General features: G+C 49.2%; 1 protein-coding gene across 7 annotated transcripts in view; it reads left to right on the top strand.

Annotated features, from left to right (window-relative positions):
• The first annotated feature begins 9,494 nt into the window (after positions 1–9,494).
• Positions 9,495–20,857, top strand: part of ODF2 (outer dense fiber of sperm tails 2) — a 306,180-nt gene continuing 294,817 nt past the window's right edge. For 6 of the 7 annotated variants that reach the window (XM_078646615.1, XM_078646614.1, XM_078646612.1 and 3 more), the window contains exon 1: positions 9,495–9,617. In XM_078646615.1, the coding sequence (XP_078502741.1) occupies positions 9,499–9,617 (119 nt within the window). In that variant the 5' untranslated portion in view covers positions 9,495–9,498. Of the gene's footprint in view, positions 9,618–9,762; positions 9,783–20,857 lie in introns of those variants that run through there. The other variant, XM_078646610.1, reaches the window with a different exon arrangement.

The raw sequence follows: 20,857 nt of genomic DNA, 5'->3' as shown, positions 1-20,857 counted from the left end.
GGCGATTCCCTATCCAGGGAACACGTTTAACTGCTTTGATATCATGCGCCAGTTGCTGTAACCCACCAGGCGCTAACCTCATATTACCAGAGAGCCAGTGAAGGGCCTTACTACTCAGAGAGCTGGCTGACTCGATAATACCGTCATCCAACTGGGGTACATTAGCTAACACTAATACAACAGGTGAGGCTTCCTCAATAAACTGCAGAGGGTCTGTACCGTGGACTTGTGCTTGTGGAATATTAACTATCAACGGGCACCCTTCTACTGTTGTTATATTATGATTAACTTTTGGGGCCGGCGTATGGGCTGGATCAATCAGCACATCAGGTATCCCTTCTCCGGCTTGATTAACCCCTTCTATAATATTTCTTGTTAATAACGAAGTATTAAGACTGCCTATTTCCTCCGTCAGCTTAGTTTGCGTACCTCCAAGTCTTTTTACTTCCGCCTGGAGTTTATCTATTTTAGAGATCAGAGGTTTTACAATTTCGATAAGTTTACCCTCTACAACCTCAAGCAGTTTAGCAAACATTTCATCCTCTCCTCTGTTTCTTATAGTCCCTTCCCCTACTGCCTTTAGGGGAGCTCTCGAGGAACCTGGAGATAATGTTCTTTTCCTTTTCACTCTTGGTCTTTGACCACCCTGTTTCCGCTGATTCTTCACACAGGCACGCACAGGTCGGGGTGTGTGCTCTATCAGAGGTAGATCGTCCTCCACAGGACCAGTAACAGTGTCTGGATCTGAATCAATAACATTATCAAAGTCTACATCCAAAATAACAGGGGATACTAACGTGATCAGTGGCTGACTGTCAGACTCAATCATAGGTGAATCGTTAGTTGAGGCCCTTGTTTCCACCATCACAAAAGGGCTATCCTCTGCTGACATAGGTAAGGTAGGGCTTAACCTGCGCAAATCTGGTGACTGGCTTAGCCCAAGTGATTCCCTCCTTTGTTCATTTATTTTCTTTACAGTTTGCACAACATAATTATCCATGGTATTAGCGGGCAGAACAGCAGGTTTCTTTTTAGTCGCCATCTATATGTAACACGGTAAACAACAGAGCAACTAAGTCTTACTTGTGGACGCGTCTCTGGTGAAACAGGGGGTCAGGCCCTGCCCCTGCCTCTTCCTGCCGATGAGGGCCGTAGAGGGCCCGCCCTTTGCCCGGGCTTAGCCCCGGGCGTCCCGCTCGCGTCCCGCGCAGCGGGTAACTGAGGCGCTTTATTGCGCCTCCTCCTGGCGCCCTCGCGACGTTGGTAGGCGCGCCGCCGCGTAGGCTGCCGGGAATTGAAGTCCCGGAGCGGCGGCGCGTGTGGCGTGAGGGAAGATGACTCTCGGCGGTGGCGGCTTTCCAGCAGGTGCCTGTTTGCCCCAAAAAGACTCCTGGCGGTGGCGGCGTCGCAGCGTCTAGCAGGTAAGTGCTTCTGTGTCCTCCAGCAAGCCAAACAGAGGGACCCAGCCTCCAGCTTTAGGTAGCCAGAGGTTGACCCTGAGAGCACAGTGCAACTCAGTTAAAGAAAGAAAGGCACACATGGTGGAAGATAATTGGAGGAAGCCAAGCCCTAACTTAGTAGAGCCTCACTTCAATACTCCATATCCAAACCAGCCTTTAACTTTGCATAAACACACCCAAGGTAGTGATTCCCTATGGTGGAGACCCTCTAATACCCAAAGGGTGAGGGACTGCTTAGTGGACCATGAGACAGGGGGTACCCATGCTAGTGCAGGTACTTCCTTATATGGCCACTCAGGCAATATAGGCTTACCTGGCCAAGGATAGCCTTATCTCCTTTCGTTTCGGGGGGGGTTATGTAGGAAGGTGGCTGCCTGACTATGGTTACCCCAGATTTTTTGCCTGTGTTTAGCTGGTTTTTTGACTTAGTTGACCTGGTTCCCTGCTAATCAGGGCCCCAGGCCATCTGCTCTCTCTGTAAAATGGATTCCATGTACCCTAGGTACATACCACAATTGGAAATGGACTCCTTGTCAGCCCCTTTATAATGCACTATAGGTGCCCAGGGCATAGGGGCCACCAAGGCCTACCAGGGACTGCAGCATATCTTTTGCCACCCCTGGCTGGTTCTTAAATGACACAACTGGCTGATCACTCAGCTGGGGTAAGGTGGTGTAATCACCCCTTGCTTAGATATAGTATACCTATATCTAAACCTATATCTGGACACATATTAACCTGTGAGCCACTCCTATGGAAGGCCTCATCAATCCTGGAGGCAGAGTGCGTGGTTTCATGTGAGATGGAGCTCTAGCATGAGCTGAGCCTGTCTGCAGCTGTCGGGAACAACTCCCTAAGCTGTTTCAGGATAACGCCATACCATATACTCTTAAGTGCCTTATAATCCTCGCGGTTATATAGCAACTCTGGTTTGGCTTTATCAAAACATGTTGTGTAAGGTGTCATACGATTTGGAATACTATCCCCTCGCCAGTTCTGGCGACGGGGATAGCATTCCACCCCTCTAGAGGGGTAAGACATGTTACTTTACTTAAATGCGGTTAATTTCTAAAAGGACCTTAGATCCACAAAATGGATGCCTCTGCCACAGACAAGAGTCTGACCCCCTGAAGCTGACCGAAACTCAGCCAAATGGGGCCTGGACAAAGGGTTTCCTGTTGCAGGGAGGTGTTACACCCCCTCAGACAGGAGATAGTGGATTGTAGCAGGGAGGTTTGAAAGAAACCAGACACTGCATGGGGAGCACAAGGCTGCCCCTTGCATAATCCGGCCAAACCGGTTCTGGGGCACTCCAGCCCTCGTGCCAGGGCGGCCTGGATCAAAGGAAGGGGGTTTATCCACCCACTTCCTGGGTCCCACCCATAGGAGGGGACCTAGCAGGTAATCCAGCCCCCAAAATTAGTATAAGACTGGGAGCAGTGCCAATGCACTTTAGATCATCCTGAAATCACCTTTAAACTAAGAAGACGACTGGACTTCGACATTCTGATGAACAGAAGACTGAAGAGCATCTCCCTTGTGGCCTAGGAGGGGCCACCCTGTGAACACAGGCACCACCCAGCACCTCGACGTCTGCTTTGCCGCCGCCTCCCGCCGGAGCCCGAGTGCAGAGCCTGACAAGACCCAGCTTCCCAGACTTCTCCCAGCCTGATCCACAGTCCCTGCAAAGAAGGGACCCGTGGAGGCACCGAGAGACGTGGGAGCGGACATCTTGAAAGACCCCCGAGACGCTGACTGCGCAGCACCCGAGGCACCCTCGACTCTGTGCTTTGGGGTTTAAGAAGCCCCACAATCGAGCAGCATTTGCACCAAAGATCAACCCTCCAGCATCTCCACGATCTGCGTGGGGCCCTTTTGCTTTGTGCCACTCGACTCGCCATCCCGGCCGCTTGTCACGTGGTCAGCGGCCATCTTGGCGACGAAACCTACGATTTACACTGTGGGTCTGGTTGCTCCAGACCTGCCCTCGCTCCTGTAGAAAGGAGTACCCGCTCTGACCTTGCTGGTCCGAGTAATAAGCCTTTTTTTACTTTCCCCGTGGCTTGCATTAGCCAAGGCTTGTTTGCTTCAATCGAGTTGCCGACACCGCCATCAGCTAGAGCCTTCGAGGGACAGCTCGTGATCGACTTCTGGACGTCCTTGACCTCTTCGTGTCCACGTGGCTGCAGAGAGAAGCAACACCTCATCACCTGTTTGCACCCGACTTTGCCTGGTTCCAATCTGGTTCCACGGTGGTCACTGGTCAGTGACTTTGAACACTGTCCCCTCTGCTTTCAGGTCGTCACCACTTCAGATCCACCCTTGGATCCACCGGACACTTCTCCTTCACATCGCCTGCAGCATCTTCAGCTTCAAGCGCCAAGAACCTGCGTGTCAAAACCCGACGCCACTTCGACCCTGTGCACCCGCTTCCTGTGGGTGAGGTAACTTTGCTCTGCCGGTGTTCCCACACTGGTACACATCTCTAGGGTCTGTGTCTTAAGTTTTGTTCCTGTAGGTTCAGCGGAAGTGTCCTTAAACTTTAACTTTGTAACTTTTACGCACCATTGGTTAACATTGGTGCATGCGTGCGCTTTCCGCACTGCTCCCGAATCCCGTGGGCCTCTCCCGACTTCAGCACTGCTTGTCCTGACTGCTCCCAGCGATTCCCTAGGCCCTAGGCCTAACCACTGTTCGATTGGTATCTCTTATACCACTTGTTTAGTATATGGTTTGAGTGGCCCCCCGCCCTCATCCATAATTGTGCAACTTTGTATGTTTAAACTGTGCTTTTGATTTAACGCTTGTGCCCCTTTATTCATAAAGAATACTGAGGATTGTTTTTAGTAATAAACACATATATTTTTATAATATATACTTGTGTGGTGTCCTTTCATTTGATATTACAGGATTGGATGTGGTGAAACAGCTCGCTTAACACGACCTCTTAAGTTAAGCCTTTAGGCTGCTTAGTCCATGCTACCCCTAGGATAGCTTGTCTAACAAGGTTGACTTACAACCTGACACCATAAGGGATTGTTTGGTCTGATAATAGGTGGTTCCAGAATTGGAAACATCACCTATCAGGCCAACTTCTCACAGTAAGCCATTTTGTTTTTTTTTTGCTAATCTTATGTTTATTCTCTCTTTTCTATGTCCAATGTGGCCCGTGGCGTCTCCCTGCAGCGATGTGCACCGCTGTGCACGGAGTGGTTCCGATATGCGGCTCTTTTGCAGTTTGAGGTAAGCTATCTTTTCGATTTTACTAATCTAATGTTTTTTCTCTCTTTTCTAGGTCCAACATGGCTCGTGGCATCTCCCTACAGCCGTGTGCACTACTGTGCACGAAGTTGTTCAGGCGGGTATGTATGTTGTTGTTGTTTTCGTTTAGAGTAAGCCATTTTGTTTTTTTTCTGCTAATCTTATGTTTATTCTCTCATTTCTAGGTCCAACATGGCCCGTGGCGTTTCCCTGCAGCGATGTGCACCGCTGTGCACGGAGTGGTTCCGATATGCGGCTCTTTTGCAGTTTGAGGTAAGCTATCTTTTCGATTTTACTAATCTCATGTTTTTTCTCTCTTTTCTAGGTTCAACATGGCTCGTGGCGTCTCCCTGCAGCCGTATGCACTACTGTGCACGAAGTTGTTCAGACGGGTATGTATGTTGTTGTTGTTTTCGTTTAGAGGTAAGCCATTTTGGTTTTTTTTGCTAATCTTAATTTAATTCTCTCTTTTCTAGGTCCAACATGGCCCGTGGCGTCTCCCTGCAGCGATGTGCACCGCTGTGCACGGAGTGGTTCCGATATGCGGCTCTTTTGCAGTTTGAGGTAAGCTATCTTTTCGATTTTACTAATCTAATGTTTTTTCTCTCTTTTCTAGGTCCAACATGGCTCGTGGCGTCTCCCTGCACCCGTGTGGACTACTGTGCACGAAGTTGTTCATCTATTTCTATCTCACTATCTCACTCTCACTACCTCACTATATCACGACACACTCTCTCAAAACTTCACTACATCACTCTCTCACTACCTTACAACTTCACTCTCTCTCTCTAACTCACTACTTCACTCTCTCTCTATCTCACTACCTCACTCTCTCTACATCACTACCTCGCTCTATCTATTTCTATCTCACTATCTCTCTCTCACTACCTCACTATATCACGACAGACTCTCTCTAAAGTTCACTACATCACTCTCTCACTACCTCACAACTTCACTCTCTCTCTATCTCACTACCTCACTCTCTCTCTCTCAAATACACCAACTCACTTTCACTCTCTCATTCACTACCTCACTCTCTCTCTAGCTCACTACTTCACAACATCACTCTCTGTTTCTATCTCAATACATCACAACAACTCTCACCCTCACTACCTCATTCTTTCACTACCTCACTCTCTCTATCTCTCACTACCTCACTCTCTATCTACTTCACTCTCTCACAAAAAAAACTCTCACTACATCACTACTCAAAATATATCTATAACACTATCTCACTCTCTCTCTCTCCCTAACTCTCTCCCTAACATCACTCTATCTATTTCCATATCACTCTCACTACCTCACTATAACACAACTCACTCCCTCAAAAATTCACTACATCACTCTCTCGCTAACTCACTCTATCTCACTACCTCACAACTTCACTCTCTCTCTCCAACTCACTACGTCACTCTCTATCTCACTCTCTCTCTTTCTATCTCACTAAGTCACTTTCACTCTCTCTTTCACTACCTCAATCTTTCTCTATCTCACTATGTCACAACATCACTCACTGTTTCTATCTCACTACCTCACAAAATCCCTCTCCCTCACTAACTCACTCTTTGTCTCTCACTACCTCACTCTCTATCTACCTCACTCTCTCTCACTACATAACTCTCTATACATCACTACTCCCCTCTATATCACTACCTCACTATCTCACAACTTCTCTCTCTAAAAACATTACTACCTCACTCTCTCACTACCTCACTCTCTATCTCACAACATCACAACTTCACTCTCTCTTTCTCTAACTCACTCACTCTCTATCTCTCTACCTCATTCTTTCTATCTCACTAACTCACTTTCACTGTCTCTTTCACTACCTCACTCTCTATCTCACTACATCACAACATCACTCTCTGCTTACATATGACTACCTCACAACATCTTTCTCCCTCACTACATCACTGTTTCAATACCTCACTCACTCTCTCTCACTACCTCACTCTCTCTCACTACCTCACTCTCTCTCTCTACCTCACTCTCTCTCACTACCTCACTCTCTCTCTCTACCTCACTCTCTCTCTCTACCTCACTCTCTCTCACTACCTCACTCTCTCTCACTACCTCACTCTCTCTATCTCACTACCTCACTCTCTCTATCTCACTACCTCACTCTCTCTATCTCACTACCTCACTCTCTCTATCTCACTACCTCACTCTCTCTATCTCACTACCTCACTCTCTCTCTGCTAATGCAATAGGTATCACATATGCAAAATATTACGCTAATGCCAACAGAAATAACAATGACATTTATTTAGGGATAAAAAAAGCAATACCAATAGCTCTACCTATAATATTGCCGAGACCATTGCATTGTAAATGCTTGTTCATGTTTCTGCCGTGTAGTCAGAAGTGTGGTGACCCAGAGTCACAGTCAGCAGTCTAGTGTTTCTGTATGCCCTACACTAAACACCCACCCACCACTGATGTCACTGGTCAGGTGACACAGCTTTAATAAAAGGGGCCGAGCCCATGTGCTCTGGGCCAGTTGTACCCAGTAGCTGACTGTGTCTGCGTCAGTCCTTTCCAGCAATGAGGGCCCAGGGCCCCCAACATTACATTGGCGACGAGGAGGGCAGACGCTAGCCACGCGTGCCGCATTTACAAGAAGAAAAACCCCGGAATGAAGAAGGGAACTGCCCATGTGCAGGGCACCCCTGGGGAAAGCGGCGCCGGCCGCCGAGAGGCCCGCGGGGCGTGTGCTGTGCCCCGGGCCTGAAAACCCATAAGGAGGTGACCGGGAGCTCACCCCGCACCTCCATGCCCAGCGTGAGCCTCCCGGCTTGAGGAGAAAGTACAGCGGACCGACCAGAGCCCACCTGTGCCGGCCGCAACCGCGCGCCATGTGGAGGCGCGGCCCGAAGTGCCCAGGAAGGAGCGGACCGACCGGAGCCCACCCGCGTAGGCCGCCAATGAGGCCCCACCGTGTGGTGACGGATGCGGAGCCCACCCGCATGCTCACAGCGCCTAGCCGAATGCTATGACCTCCGCGGAGCCCACCCGCGTGAAGGAAGCCAGCCGAAGGTGAGCGGAGGGGGGCCGCGCAAGCCTAAAGCGACCCCCGTTACGGTATCAAAAGCGGTGTCCACCCGCATGACCAGCGCGCCTTGCCGGGCGCAACGTAGCCGAAAATAACCCTGGGACAGACAGCAAGGCCAGCGGAGCCCACCCGCGGCCTGCCCTCAGCGCCTCCTGTCCCCCGCCGCGCAACATGTGTGTAGCGAAGCTGCCGCGGCGAGGGTGAAAGGATCGGGCAGGAGGCACGAATAAAGCGGAGCCCACCCGCTGCGACGGTGAACACTGTGCCCCATACGTGAGCAGAGCCAGCGGAGCCCACCCGCGGCCTGCCGTCAGCGCACCCTGTCCCCCGCACTGCAGAACCGACTCCTGCCCCCACCGCAGCGCATGAGCTGAGAAGCGGCTGCGGGTGGGAGAAGCGAGGAAGAATAGCGCCCGACCCACAGCAGGTACGAGCAGCGCAAACCCCCTCTGCGCAGCCTAACCAGCAGGACCATCGGAGCTCACTCCGCAGCGCGAGTAAGGTGGGGCAACTTGGAGGAGCAGTGACCCCAGGGACAGCGCTCGAAGGAGGGCGACAGGAGCAGCCGGACACGCAGCACTGCAAGGCCGACGCTCCTCCCCCACCGGGCCGCGTGTGGTATGCGAGGCTGCTGCGGGGAGGAAGGAGAAACTCACCGCAAAGGAGACAGAGTGGCAGGCTGCAGCACCAAACCCCCTGAGCAGCCTGTGAAGACTGAGGCCAGCTGCGAGGGGCACCGAGGGAACGAGTTTCCCCCCCCAACTCCTTCCTCACAAAGCAACTCCTTCCTCAAAAAGCCTCTGCCAAATTAAGACCCTACCTGTAATCCATGAAGCCTGCACCTCTCTCCCCCAGCGGCAGCGAAACCTAGCACCGGTCATAGAGAGAGGGAACACACTGAGGTGAGGACTGCCGGTGTTTGAAGAGATATATACAAAACAATGGTTCTGTTGGGGTTTACACAAATCTCTTTGTCAAATGGCAATTCTTCACACACAGCCCTTCAAATATATTTCACAATATCATTCTTGGAAATATTATAATATAAAACTTATATTATAATATTTCCAAGAATGGTGGAAGGACGCAGAGTCGCCAGACGGAAATAATGGCGTGTAAAGGATCGCTTGTAAGTGATAATGCCGAATAAACTGCGGCCTTAATTCTTCCATAAAACAGACTGGTGTGGTCTGAAGTTATAGGGATCCGGGCGGTGCGACCATGCGGGGGTGCCTCTGCTGTGTCTGCGTCAGTCCTTTCCAGCAATGAGGGCCCAGGGCCCCCAACATTACAAGAAAGTCTAGTCCGTTTTCCATGTTTCTGCCCGTGTAGTCAGAAGGTCTAGTCCGTTTTCCATGTTTCTGCCCGTGTAGTCAGAAGGTCTAGTCCGTTTTCCATGTTTCTGCCCGCGTACTCAGAAGGTCTAGTCCGTTTTCCATGTTTCTGCCCGCGTACTCAGAAGGTCTAGTCCGTTTTCCATGTTTCTGCCCGTGTAGTCAGAAGCTCTAGTCCTTCCTCCATCACGCTGTCTTTCTTCCATGTCCGCTCGACGCCTCCAGAGACGCTGGCGCGGCGCGTGCCCCGTCTCCATGGCAACCATGGGCCCGCGTTCTATTTCCCTTTTCCCGGGCGGCGGGCTGCAAATCAGGGCGGCGGGGCGGGGTCATCGGGTTCGGGGGGCCAATGGCAGGGCAGAGGGGCGGGGGCACGGGGTCCGGGGGGCCAATGGCAGCGGGCGGGGCGGCGTCCCGGAAGCCGTGCCCGCCGGGCTTCGGGAGGCTGGCCTGGTACATCCTGCACGGGGGCTTCGGGGACCCGGAGAGCCGGAGCGGCCGGGGGCGGAGGTGAGGAGCAGGGGGCGGAACCAACGAGACCGAGGCACGGGGGGCGCGGGGGGGCTGAACCAAGGGAGCAGGGGGGGCGGAGGTGAGGAGCAGGGGGGCTGGAAAGATGGACCACTGAGGGGACAACTGAGGAGGAAGAGGATAAACCATTATACCAGGAGGGGGGTCTGTACCACTGGGACCTGAGGGAGAATGACAGATGAAGAAGAGGGGAAACCATTATAGCCGGAGAGACTATACCCCTGGGACCTCAAGTAGCACAACATGGAGGAGAGGCCAAACCATTATAGGAGGAGGGGGTCCACACCGCTGGGACCAAGGGGAGGATAACAGAGGAAGAAGAAAGTAAACCACCATAGCAGAAGGGGTGGAGATTAACAGAGGAAGAAAAGGATAAACCATTACAGCAGGAGGGGGTGTATACCATTGGGGGTGGGGAGCAATAGAGGAAGAAAAGGATAAACCATTACAGCAGTTGGAGGTGCATACCATTAGGACATGTGGGAGAATAATAGGAGAAGAAACTGATGCATCATTACAAGGGGCTATGCCACTGGTACCTCAAAAAGGATGAGATGGTAATAAGAGGATGTACTATTACAGCAGGAGAGCCCTGAAGAGGATAAGTAAAGGATAAACTGTTACACCAAGTGGTGGTTTATACCCCTGGAACCTGGGAAAGGATACCAGTTTTTGCTAACATCCCATGGGAGCATGGTAAAAACAAAAACAGTGGTGCCGGGCATGATTAGCGCATATCTCCCTTTGCCCACTTTTGAGCCCAGGCTGGGTTTATAATTGAAGGGGAATTTGTCCCAGGGACCACTTCCCCCAGGGACCAATGTATTTTTTAAGGTAAGGAGAGCGGGCCGCACTACCCCCAACCCATCCAAGAGACTTTAAATCCCCTGGGGACCCCATCCTACAGAGCTGTGACTTTTGATAAAAGGGAGGGGGCCGCATGCATCCCCTTCATAAGGCTTTAGTTGTCCCAGTACCCCATCCCCTAGAGTCAGTTCACATACTGTGTCCCGGTGTGCCCGGCACCCCAGGGCACAACAATTTCCCTGTCCACACCCACGCAGGCAGGGAAACTTGTGTTTGCTCCTGCCTGGAGGAAGAGTTTTCAAACTCCTGACCAACGGGAGCAAACACAAAGTCTGGGCCAAGCCAGCGGGAGCTTTAAAAATGCTCCTGTTGGCTGGGAGCAGACTGGAGATCTGTTTCACTGCCGCCCACACTGCTGCGGGCAGGGAAACAGCTCAAGATATTACTCCCGCCGAGAGGGAGCAGCATAAATAGCTCCTTTATGCGGACTGGAGCAAAAACTGCTACTGCATCATGCAGGGAACTTAGCTTGCAGCCCCCAACATGTTGATTGTGGGTGCCCCAGGTGGGCACCAACCAAATTAAGATAGCGGCCCCGGGGGATGGGCTCTCCGGGGCTAAAATAGGCTCGGGGAGGGTGGGTGGTCGGGTGGGATTCAGGTGAAATTATGAACCACAAACCCAAAGGTTCAGTTGTTTGTAAACTTCACTGGAACCATAACATGGCAAAGTTTGACCATATTGCACATTATCCAGTATATATTTCTTGAAAAATTGTGTTTATTTTGTGGTAGTAGGCTTTTTTTTAGAACCTATAAGTTTTTGAGAACAGAAAATGAAATACTGAGCTATACTTTTTTTATTTGTCAGTAGAAAAAGAGATGAAAAACGAACAGCTTTAGAAAAAATACCCTTTGTTCTGTGTAAAGGACATTCGTCTGTAGAAGGGATACACTGTTGACCCGAATGGTCAAGCAAACAGTGGCTACGAATCAGAATTGTAAAATGTTAATGAAACAATAGACCGTGGTTTATTTATTTGGGCTGTTACTGTGATTGCGTGTGCCAAAAGCCGCTACAAGGAAACGTTGGCCAAGTACAAAACAATGATTAGAGACGCTAAGAAAAAGTTCTTTAGCAAAAGGATTGAATCAGCCAAAAACTCAACTAAGGAACTCTATGACACAACCAAGCATTTAGCCGGTTATTCTTTTAACCTGACCCCACCCCCTTCCCAATCCATTTGCGACGCCCTGGCCAATTTCTTTTTCAGGAAGGTCAATGATATCTTTTCGGCTTTCTCAAACAATACCAACTCCCGTCCTATAATCACTACCCCAAATCACACTGGCCCTACACTTACCCAGTTTTTAGACATTTCCATTTCTCAGACGGCTGATATAATTTCCACGATTAGAACCGGTTCTGCTCTCGACCCCTGCCCGTTCAAAATACTTCCACCCATCATTGATGCTCTCCTTCCCGCCTTCACCTCCATATGCAATTCCATGTTCATAACAGGTATTTATCCAGCCACCTTAAAAGAAACTCTGCTTAAACCGCTACTAAAGAAACCACAACTTGACATGGACGAACTGAAAAATTATCGCCGTATTGCTTGCCTCCCATTCCTGGCAAAAATCGTCGAAAAGGCTATGAACCAACAACTGGCTGCCTTTATAGAGGAACACCATCTACTCGACGAGACCCAATTCGGCTTCCGCCGATTTCACGGGACGGAGACGGCCTTAAGTAAAGATGCGGACGACATCAGATCCATCCGAGACGTTGGTGGAACAGCAGTATTAATACTGCTGGATTTGTCGGCTGCTTTCGACACGGTTGATCACTCCATTCTGATCGACCGTGTCGAAAACATGGGTATCCAACAAACAGCCAAGAAACTGCTAGCATCTTTTCTGGCTGACAGGACTCAGGCTGTCACTCTGGGCCCCTTTCAATCATCTAATCTGTCGCTGCCATGTGGGGTACCTCAAGGCTCATCCCTAAGTCCGACACTTTTTAACATCTATGTGTCGGACCTAGCCAACATCATTCGAGCATATGGGATGAGCCTTACCTCCTACGCTGACGACACGCAGTTGGTCCTTGCCATTAAAAATAACGGCCATAAAATAGCCGAAAACTTCAAACAGGGCATGTTGGCAATTGGGGACTGGATGGCCTCCAATTGCCTAAAACTCAATTCCGACAAGACGGAAGTGGTCATCTTTGGACAACTATCCCCAGAATGGTCCTCTGTCTGGTGGCCTATGGCTCTTGGACCCCCCCCTAAACCCGCCAGTAAAGTGAGGAATTTGGGAGTTATCTTTGACGACCATCTCAACTTTCTCCCACACGCCAATCAAATTTCCTCCTCCGCCTTCCACAAACTAAGACTCATAAAAAAAATCCTTCCCTTCCTCCCCGAAACGGCCGGTAAAACCTTGGTAACCTCGCTGGTACTGTCCACCTTGGACTATTGCAATGCTTTGTTTACAAACGCACAAGCAAGGGTCATAAATAAAATGCAAGTTGTTCAGAATGCAGCAGCTAGGCTCTTGGGCAGAATCCCTAAATATCAGTCCGCCACAGAAACCATTAGATACCTACACTGGTTACCAATTACAAACAGGATAAAGTTCAAAACCCTCTGTATTGTGTACAAGTCTTTGCATAACCAAGGACCTGCATTCCTCACACACAATCTGGTTCCCTACTGTCCCCCTAGACTGTTGCGTTCATCTACCCTCAATGACCTAGTGGTTCCCCGCACCAAATTGGTTTCCTGGGGGGACCGAAGGTTCCTGGTATCAGCCCCAAAACTATGGAACACTTTGCCCCACTCAATAAAAACAAGTACTTCACTTTGGTCATTTCGCAAACAGTTAAAAACCTGGCTGTTTAATCAGTAAAACTCAGACCTTTGCCTCATTGGAGTAAATATCGCAGATAATTCAGCGCCGAGACGCCCTAGGGCCATTGTTCGCGCTCTACAAATATCATTAATAAATAAATAAATAAATTTGACACGGACCATGAAATAATTTGTGTTTCACTGACCCCTCTGAAATGGGTCTTCCAACCCATTCAAAAATAGCTACCTAGACCTATATGTGCGTATCCCATGGTGACCATCTTTGATATTTTTTAAACTCTATTAAAACCTATTCAAATGTCTGCTTGTGCCAACATGTGCACTTCAAATGTCATTGTAAAACTTAAGCCTGCCAGGGTTGTGGTTGCATGCATGTGAACACAAGGGTGAGAAAAAAAATGTTTGTAATAAAGATTTACTAAAACATTTAAAGTAAAACGTTGCTGGCAGCCGATGCATAACAGATGGGCGCTGTTATTTAATACCTTTTGGCTTGGCTTTTTAACATTAAAACAAGTTTTTCCATTGACATGGCCAGTCTGGTTCGATCTGTCCAGGGAATGGGTGTGTAGTAATGGGAAGAGAGACGAGCAGTGTTTCCAACTTTAACTCTTAGCGGAAACTTTGCTGTCTGCTACAGGTAAACAGACAGACAGCATCACACCAAACTTGCTTTGCCTTTCGTGAAAGTTCGTTCAGTAGGTTTTTAGAAATTAGCATTAAAATGTACGTTGGATGGTCCTGAAGGGTTTGAAGATAAAGCTAACTTGAAAGTTGCAAAGGTGTTTTTTGATTTGTCTCTAAGGTTAGCATTGTTTGCACAGGATGTGGGAGATGTTTGGCATCCTTGTTAGTGTTGGACATTTGCACCGGTCCGTCGTGGGGCAAAAGTGTTTATTTTTTAAAACGGTGGCATACTTTGACGCATCTACATGTCGTTTGACCTTACGCATGATTGGTCCTCTGTGGCATGACATGTTTTCATGGCCTAGCAACTTTGGAGCAGGTTAGTGCATATGTGAGCATGTTGGTGGCTGCCCTTAAGCCAAGCTCCCTGCAAGTATTTCTGGTTTCATGCAGATCTGAAGGGGAGGGGCAAGTCTATGGGAAGGTGGGTCAAAAGTGATTTGATTTGATAATACCTTTGGCTTAATTTCACGGCCTTGCACATCTTTCGGCACAGAGCCCGTTCTTGGTACCTACATTGCATGCAAATACTTCAGGAGGGGCACAGATATGGGAGGATATTAAAAAAAAAAGGTCTATTTGTTCTTGTTTAGTGAATCAGAATGAAAGTTTGCGCCTGTTGGCAAGGGCAATGCGGGGGTTTCAGTGATATTAGATAAAGGGCAGAGTAAAAGAGGGGCATGTGAAACGCCTGATGTGTTTATACGTTAAGTGCGAGTTCATAGATCTGCACAGAATGTGGCACACTTGGTGTTTTTAACTTATGTCCTATATGGATTTTCAGAGAAGTCCGTCAGAGGGGGATGCATGGAAAGAGGGTGTGAAATAATGACTGACGTGTCTGTCAGAGGGGGATGCATGGTTAAAGAGGGTGTGAAATCATGACTGACGAGTCCGTCAGAGGGGGATGCATGGAAAGAGGGTGTGAAATAATGACTGATGTGTCTGTCAGAGGGGGGTGCATGGTTAAAGAGGGTGTGAAATCATGACTGACGAGTCCGTCAGAGGGGGATGCATGGAAAGAGGGTGTGAAATAATGACTGACGTGTCCGTCAGAGGGGGATGCATGTTTAAAGAGGGTGCGAAATAATGACTGACGTGTCAGTCAGAGGGGGGTGCATGGTTAAAGAGGGTGTGAAATAATGACTGACGTGTCTGTCAGAGGGGGATGCATGGTTAAAGAGTGTGAAATAATGACTGACGAGTCCGTCAGAGGAGGGATGCATGGTTAAAGAGGGTGTGAAATAATGACTGACGTGTCTGTCAGAGGAGGATCCATGGTTAAAGAGTGTGTGAAATAATGACTGACGTGTCTGTCAGAGGGGGATGCCTGGTTAAAGAGGGTGTGAAATAATGACTGAGGTGTCTGTCAGAGGGGGATGCATGGTTAAAGAGGGTGCGAAATAATGACTGACGTGTCCATCAGAGGGGGATGCATGGTTAAAGAGGGTGTGAAATAATGACTGACGTGTCCGTCAGAGGGGGGTGCATGGTTAAAGAGGGTGTGAAATAATGACTGAAGAGTCCGTCAGAGGGGGATGCATGGTTAAAGAGTGTGTAAAATCCTGACTGACGAGTCCGTCAGAGGGGGATGCATGGTTAACCCCTTTAGAGCTTGTAAACAAACCTCCCCAGTGCTGCGCTGTCCATTATCCAGTGCTGAACTGGACGTCCAACGGTCGTGCGCAGCACTGGGGAGGTAGTGGCCGTGACGACCGTTGGCCGACGGCAGCAATTAAGGGGTTAAAGAGGGTGCGAAATAATGACTGACGTGTCAGTCAGAGGGGGGTGCATGGTTAAAGAGGGTGCGAAATAATGACTGACGTGTCAGTCAGAGGGGGGTGCATGGTTAAAGAGGGTGCGAAATAATGACTGAGGTGTCTGTCAGAGGGGGGGATGCATGATTAAAGAGGGTTTGAAATAATGACTGACGTGTCTGTCAGAGGAGGATCCATGGTTAAAGAGGGTTTGAAATAATGACTGACGTGTCAGTCAGAGGGGGGGATGCATGATTAAAGAGGGTTTGAAATAATGACTGACGAGTCCGTCAGAGGGGGATGCATGGAAAGAGGGTGCGAAATAATGACTGACGTGTCTGTCAGAGGAGGATCCATGGTTAAAGAGGGTGTGAAATAATGACTGACGATTCAGTCAGAGGAGGGATGCATGGTTAAAGAGTGTGTGAAATCATGACTGACGAGTCAGTCAGAGGGGGATGCATGGTTAAAGAGGGTGCGAAATAATGACTGACGTGTCCGTCAGAGGGGGATGCATGGTTAAAGAGGGTGCGAAATAATGACTGACGTGTCCGTCAGAGGGGGATGCATGGAAAGAGGGTGTGAAATAATGACTGATGAGTCCGTCAGAGGGGGATGCATGGTTAAAGAGTGTGTGAAATAATGACTGATGAGTCCGTCAGAGGGGGTTGCATGGAAAGAGGGTGTGAAATAATGACTGAAGAGTCCGTCAGAGGGGGATGCATGGTTAAAGAGTGTGTAAAATCCTGACTGACGAGTCCGTCAGATGGGGATGCATGGTTAAAGAGTGTGTGAAATAATGACTGACGTGTCAGTCAGAGGGGGATGCATGGTTAAAGAGTGTGTGAAATAATGACTGACGTGTCAGTCAGAGGGGGATGCATGGTTAAAGAGGGTGCGAAATAATGACTGACGTGTCTGTCAGAGGAGGGATGCATGGTTAAAGAGGGTGCGAAATAATGACTGACGTGTCAGTCAGAGGGGGGTGCATGGTTAAAGAGGGTGTGAAATAATGACTGACGTGTCCGTCAGAGGGGGATGCATGGTTAAAGAGGGTGTGAAATCATGACTGACGAGTCCGTCAGAGGGGGATGCATGGTTAAAGAGGGTGTGAAATCATGACTGACGAGTCCGTCAGAGGGGGATGCATGGAAAGAGGGTGTGAAATAATGACTGACGTGTCTGTCAGAGGAGGATCCATGGTTAAAGAGTGTGTGAAATAATGACTGACGAGTCCGTCAGAGGGGGATGCATGGTTAAAGAGGGTGCGAAATAATGACTGACGTGTCCGTCAGAGGGGGGATGCATGGTTAAAGAGTGTGTGAAATAATGACTGACGAGTCCGTCAGAGGGGGATGCATGGTTAAAGAGGGTGCGAAATAATGACTGACGTGTCAGTCAGAGGGGGGTGCATGGTTAAAGAGGGTGCGAAATAATGACTGACGTGTCAGTCAGAGGGGGGTGCATGGTTAAAGAGGGTGTGAAATAATGACTGACGTGTCCGTCAGAGGGGGGATGCATGGTTAAAGAGTGTGTGAAATAATGACTGACGAGTCCGTCAGAGGGGGATGCATGGTTAAAGAGGGTGCGAAATAATGACTGACGTGTCAGTCAGAGGGGGGTGCATGGTTAAAGAGGGTGCGAAATAATGACTGACGTGTCAGTCAGAGGGGGGTGCATGGTTAAAGAGGGTGCGAAATAATGACTGACGTGTCTGTCAGAGGAGGATCCATGGTTAAAGAGGGTTTGAAATAATGACTGACGTGTCAGTCAGAGGGGGGTGCATGGTTAAAGAGGGTGCGAAATAATGACTGACGTGTCTGTCAGAGGGGGGGATGCATGATTAAAGAGGGTTTGAAATAATGACTGACGAGTCAGTCAGAGGGGGATGCATGGTTAAAGAGTGTGTGAAATCATGACTGACGTGTCAGTCAGAGGGGGGTGCATTGTTAAAGAGGGTGTGAAATAATGACTGACGTGTCTGTCAGAGGGGGATGCACGGTTAAAGAGGGTGCGAAATAATGACTGACGTGTCTGTCAGAGGGGGATGCATGGTTAAAGAGGGTGTGAAATAATGACTGACGAGTCAGTCAGAGGGGGATGCATGGTTAAAGAGGGTGCGAAATAATGACTGACGTGTCAGTCAGAGGGGGGTGCATGGTTAAAGAGTGTGTGAAATAATGACTGACGAGTCCGTCAGAGGGGGATGCATGGTTAAAGAGTGTGTGAAATAATGACTGACGAGTCAGTCAGAGGGGGATGTATGGTTAAAGAGGGTGCGAAATAATGACTGACGTGTCTGTCAGAGGAGGATCCATGGTTAAAGAGGGTGCGAAATAATGACTGACGAGTCCGTCAGAGGGGGATGCATGGAAAGAGGGTGAAATAATGACTGACGTGTCAGTCAGAGGGGGGTGCATGGAAAGAGGGTGTGAAATAATGACTGACGTGTCAGTCAGAGGGGGGTGCATGGTTAAAGAGGGTGTGAAATAATGACTGACGAGTCAGTCAGAGGAGGGATGCATGGTTAAAGAGGGTGCGAAATAATGACTGACGTGTCCGTCAGAGGGGGGATGCATGGTTAAAGAGTGTGTGAAATAATGACTGACGAGTCTGTCAGAGGAGGATCCATGGTTAAAGAGGGTGTGAAATAATGACTGACGTGTCTGTCAGAGGGGGGTGCATGGTTAAAGAGGGTGTGAAATAATGACTGACGAGTCCGTCAGAGGGGGATGCATGGAAAGAGGGTGAAATAATGACTGACGTGTCAGTCAGAGGGGGGTGCATGGAAAGAGGGTGTGAAATAATGACTGACGAGTCAGTCAGAGGGGGTGCATGGTTAAAGAGTGTGTGAAATAATGACTGACGAGTCTGTCAGAGGAGGATCCATGGTTAAAGAGGGTGTGAAATAATGACTGACGTGTCTGTCAGAGGGGGGTGCATGGTTAAAGAGGGTGTGAAATAATGACTGACGAGTCCGTCAGAGGGGGATGCATGGTTAAAGAGTGTGTGAAATAATGACTGACGTGTCTGTCAGAGGAGGATCCATGGTTAAAGAGGGTGTGAAATAATGACTGACGTGTCTGTCAGAGGGGGGTGCATGGTTAAAGAGGGTGTGAAATAATGACTGACGAGTCCGTCAGAGGGGGATGCATGGAAAGAGGGTGAAATAATGACTGACGTGTCAGTCAGAGGGGGGTGCATGGAAAGAGGGTGTGAAATAATGACTGACGAGTCAGTCAGAGGGGGTGCATGGTTAAAGAGTGTGTGAAATAATGACTGACGAGTCTGTCAGAGGAGGATCCATGGTTAAAGAGGGTGTGAAATAATGACTGACGTGTCTGTCAGAGGGGGGTGCATGGTTAAAGAGGGTGTGAAATAATGACTGACGAGTCCGTCAGAGGGGGATGCATGGTTAAAGAGTGTGTGAAATAATGACTGACGTGTCTGTCAGAGGAGGATCCATGGTTAAAGAGTGTGTGAAATAATGACTGACGTGTCCGTCAGAGGGGGGATGCATGGTTAAAGAGTGTGTGAAATAATGACTGACGTGTCCGTCAGAGGGGGGATGCATGGTTAAAGAGTGTGTGAAATAATGACTGACGAGTCCGTCAGAGGGGGATGCATGGAAAGAGGGTGAAATAATGACTGACGTGTCAGTCAGAGGGGGGTGCATGGTTAAAGAGGGTGTGAAATAATGACTGATGAGTCCGTCAGAGGGGGATGCATGGTTAAAGAGTGTGTAAAATCCTGACTGACGAGTCCGTCCGAGGGGGATGCATGGTTAAAGAGGGTGTGAAATAATGACTGACGAGTCAGTCAGAGGGGGATGCATGGTTAAAGAGGGTGCGAAATAATGACTGACGTGTCAGTCAGAGGGGGGTGCATGGTTAAAGAGTGTGTGAAATAATGACTGACGAGTCCGTCAGAGGGGGATGCATGGAAAGAGGGTGAAATAATGACTGACGTGTCAGTCAGAGGGGGGTGCATGGAAAGAGGGTGTGAAATAATGACTGATGAGTCCGGCAGAGTGGGATGCATGGAAAGAGGGTGTGAAATAATGACTGAAGAGTCCGTCAGAGGGGGATGCATGGTTAAAGTGTGTGTAAAATAATGACTGACGTGTCTGTCAGAGGAGGATCCATGGTTAAAGAGGGTGTGAAATAATGACTGACGAGTCAGTCAGAGGAGGGATGCATGGTTAAAGAGTGTGTGAAATAATGACTGACGAGTCCGTCAGAGGGGGGTGCATGGTTAAAGAGGGTGTGAAATAATGACTGACGAGTCAGTCAGAGGGGGGTGCATGGTTAAAGAGGGTGCGAAATAATGACTGACGTGTCAGTCAGAGGGGGGTGCATGGTTAAAGAGGGTGCGAAATAATGACTGACGTGTCTGTCAGAGGGGGGGATGCATGATTAAAGAGGGTTTGAAATAATGACTGACGAGTCAGTCAGAGGGGGATGCATGGTTAAAGAGTGTGTGAAATCATGACTGACGTGTCAGTCAGAGGGGGGTGCATGGTTAAAGAGGGTGTGAAATAATGACTGACGTGTCTGTCAGAGGGGGATGCACGGTTAAAGAGGCTGCGAAATAATGACTGACGTGTCTGTCAGAGGGGGATCCATGGTTAAAGAGGGTGTGAAATAATGACTGACGAGTCAGTCAGAGGGGGATGCATGGTTAAAGAGGGTGCGAAATAATGACTGACGTGTCAGTCAGAGGGGGGTGCCTGGTTAAAGAGGGTGTGAAATAATGACTGATGAGTCCGTCAGAGGGGGATGCATGGTTAAAGAGTGTGTAAAATCCTGACTGACGAGTCCGTCCGAGGGGGATGCATGGTTAAAGAGGGTGTGAAATAATGACTGACGAGTCAGTCAGAGGGGGATGCATGGTTAAAGAGGGTGCGAAATAATGACTGACGTGTCAGTCAGAGGGGGGTGCATGGTTAAAGAGTGTGTGAAATAATGACTGACGAGTCCGTCAGAGGGGGATGCATGGAAAGAGGGTGAAATAATGACTGACGTGTCAGTCAGAGGGGGGTGCATGGAAAGAGGGTGTGAAATAATGACTGATGAGTCCGGCAGAGTGGG

This window comes from Lissotriton helveticus, chromosome 5_2 (genome assembly GCF_964261635.1).
Source record: "Lissotriton helveticus chromosome 5_2, aLisHel1.1, whole genome shotgun sequence".
In the NCBI taxonomy this organism is placed as follows: domain Eukaryota; kingdom Metazoa; phylum Chordata; class Amphibia; order Caudata; family Salamandridae; genus Lissotriton; species Lissotriton helveticus.
Note: the sequence above shows the minus strand (reverse complement) of the source record. Positions and strands in the feature narration are given on the sequence as shown.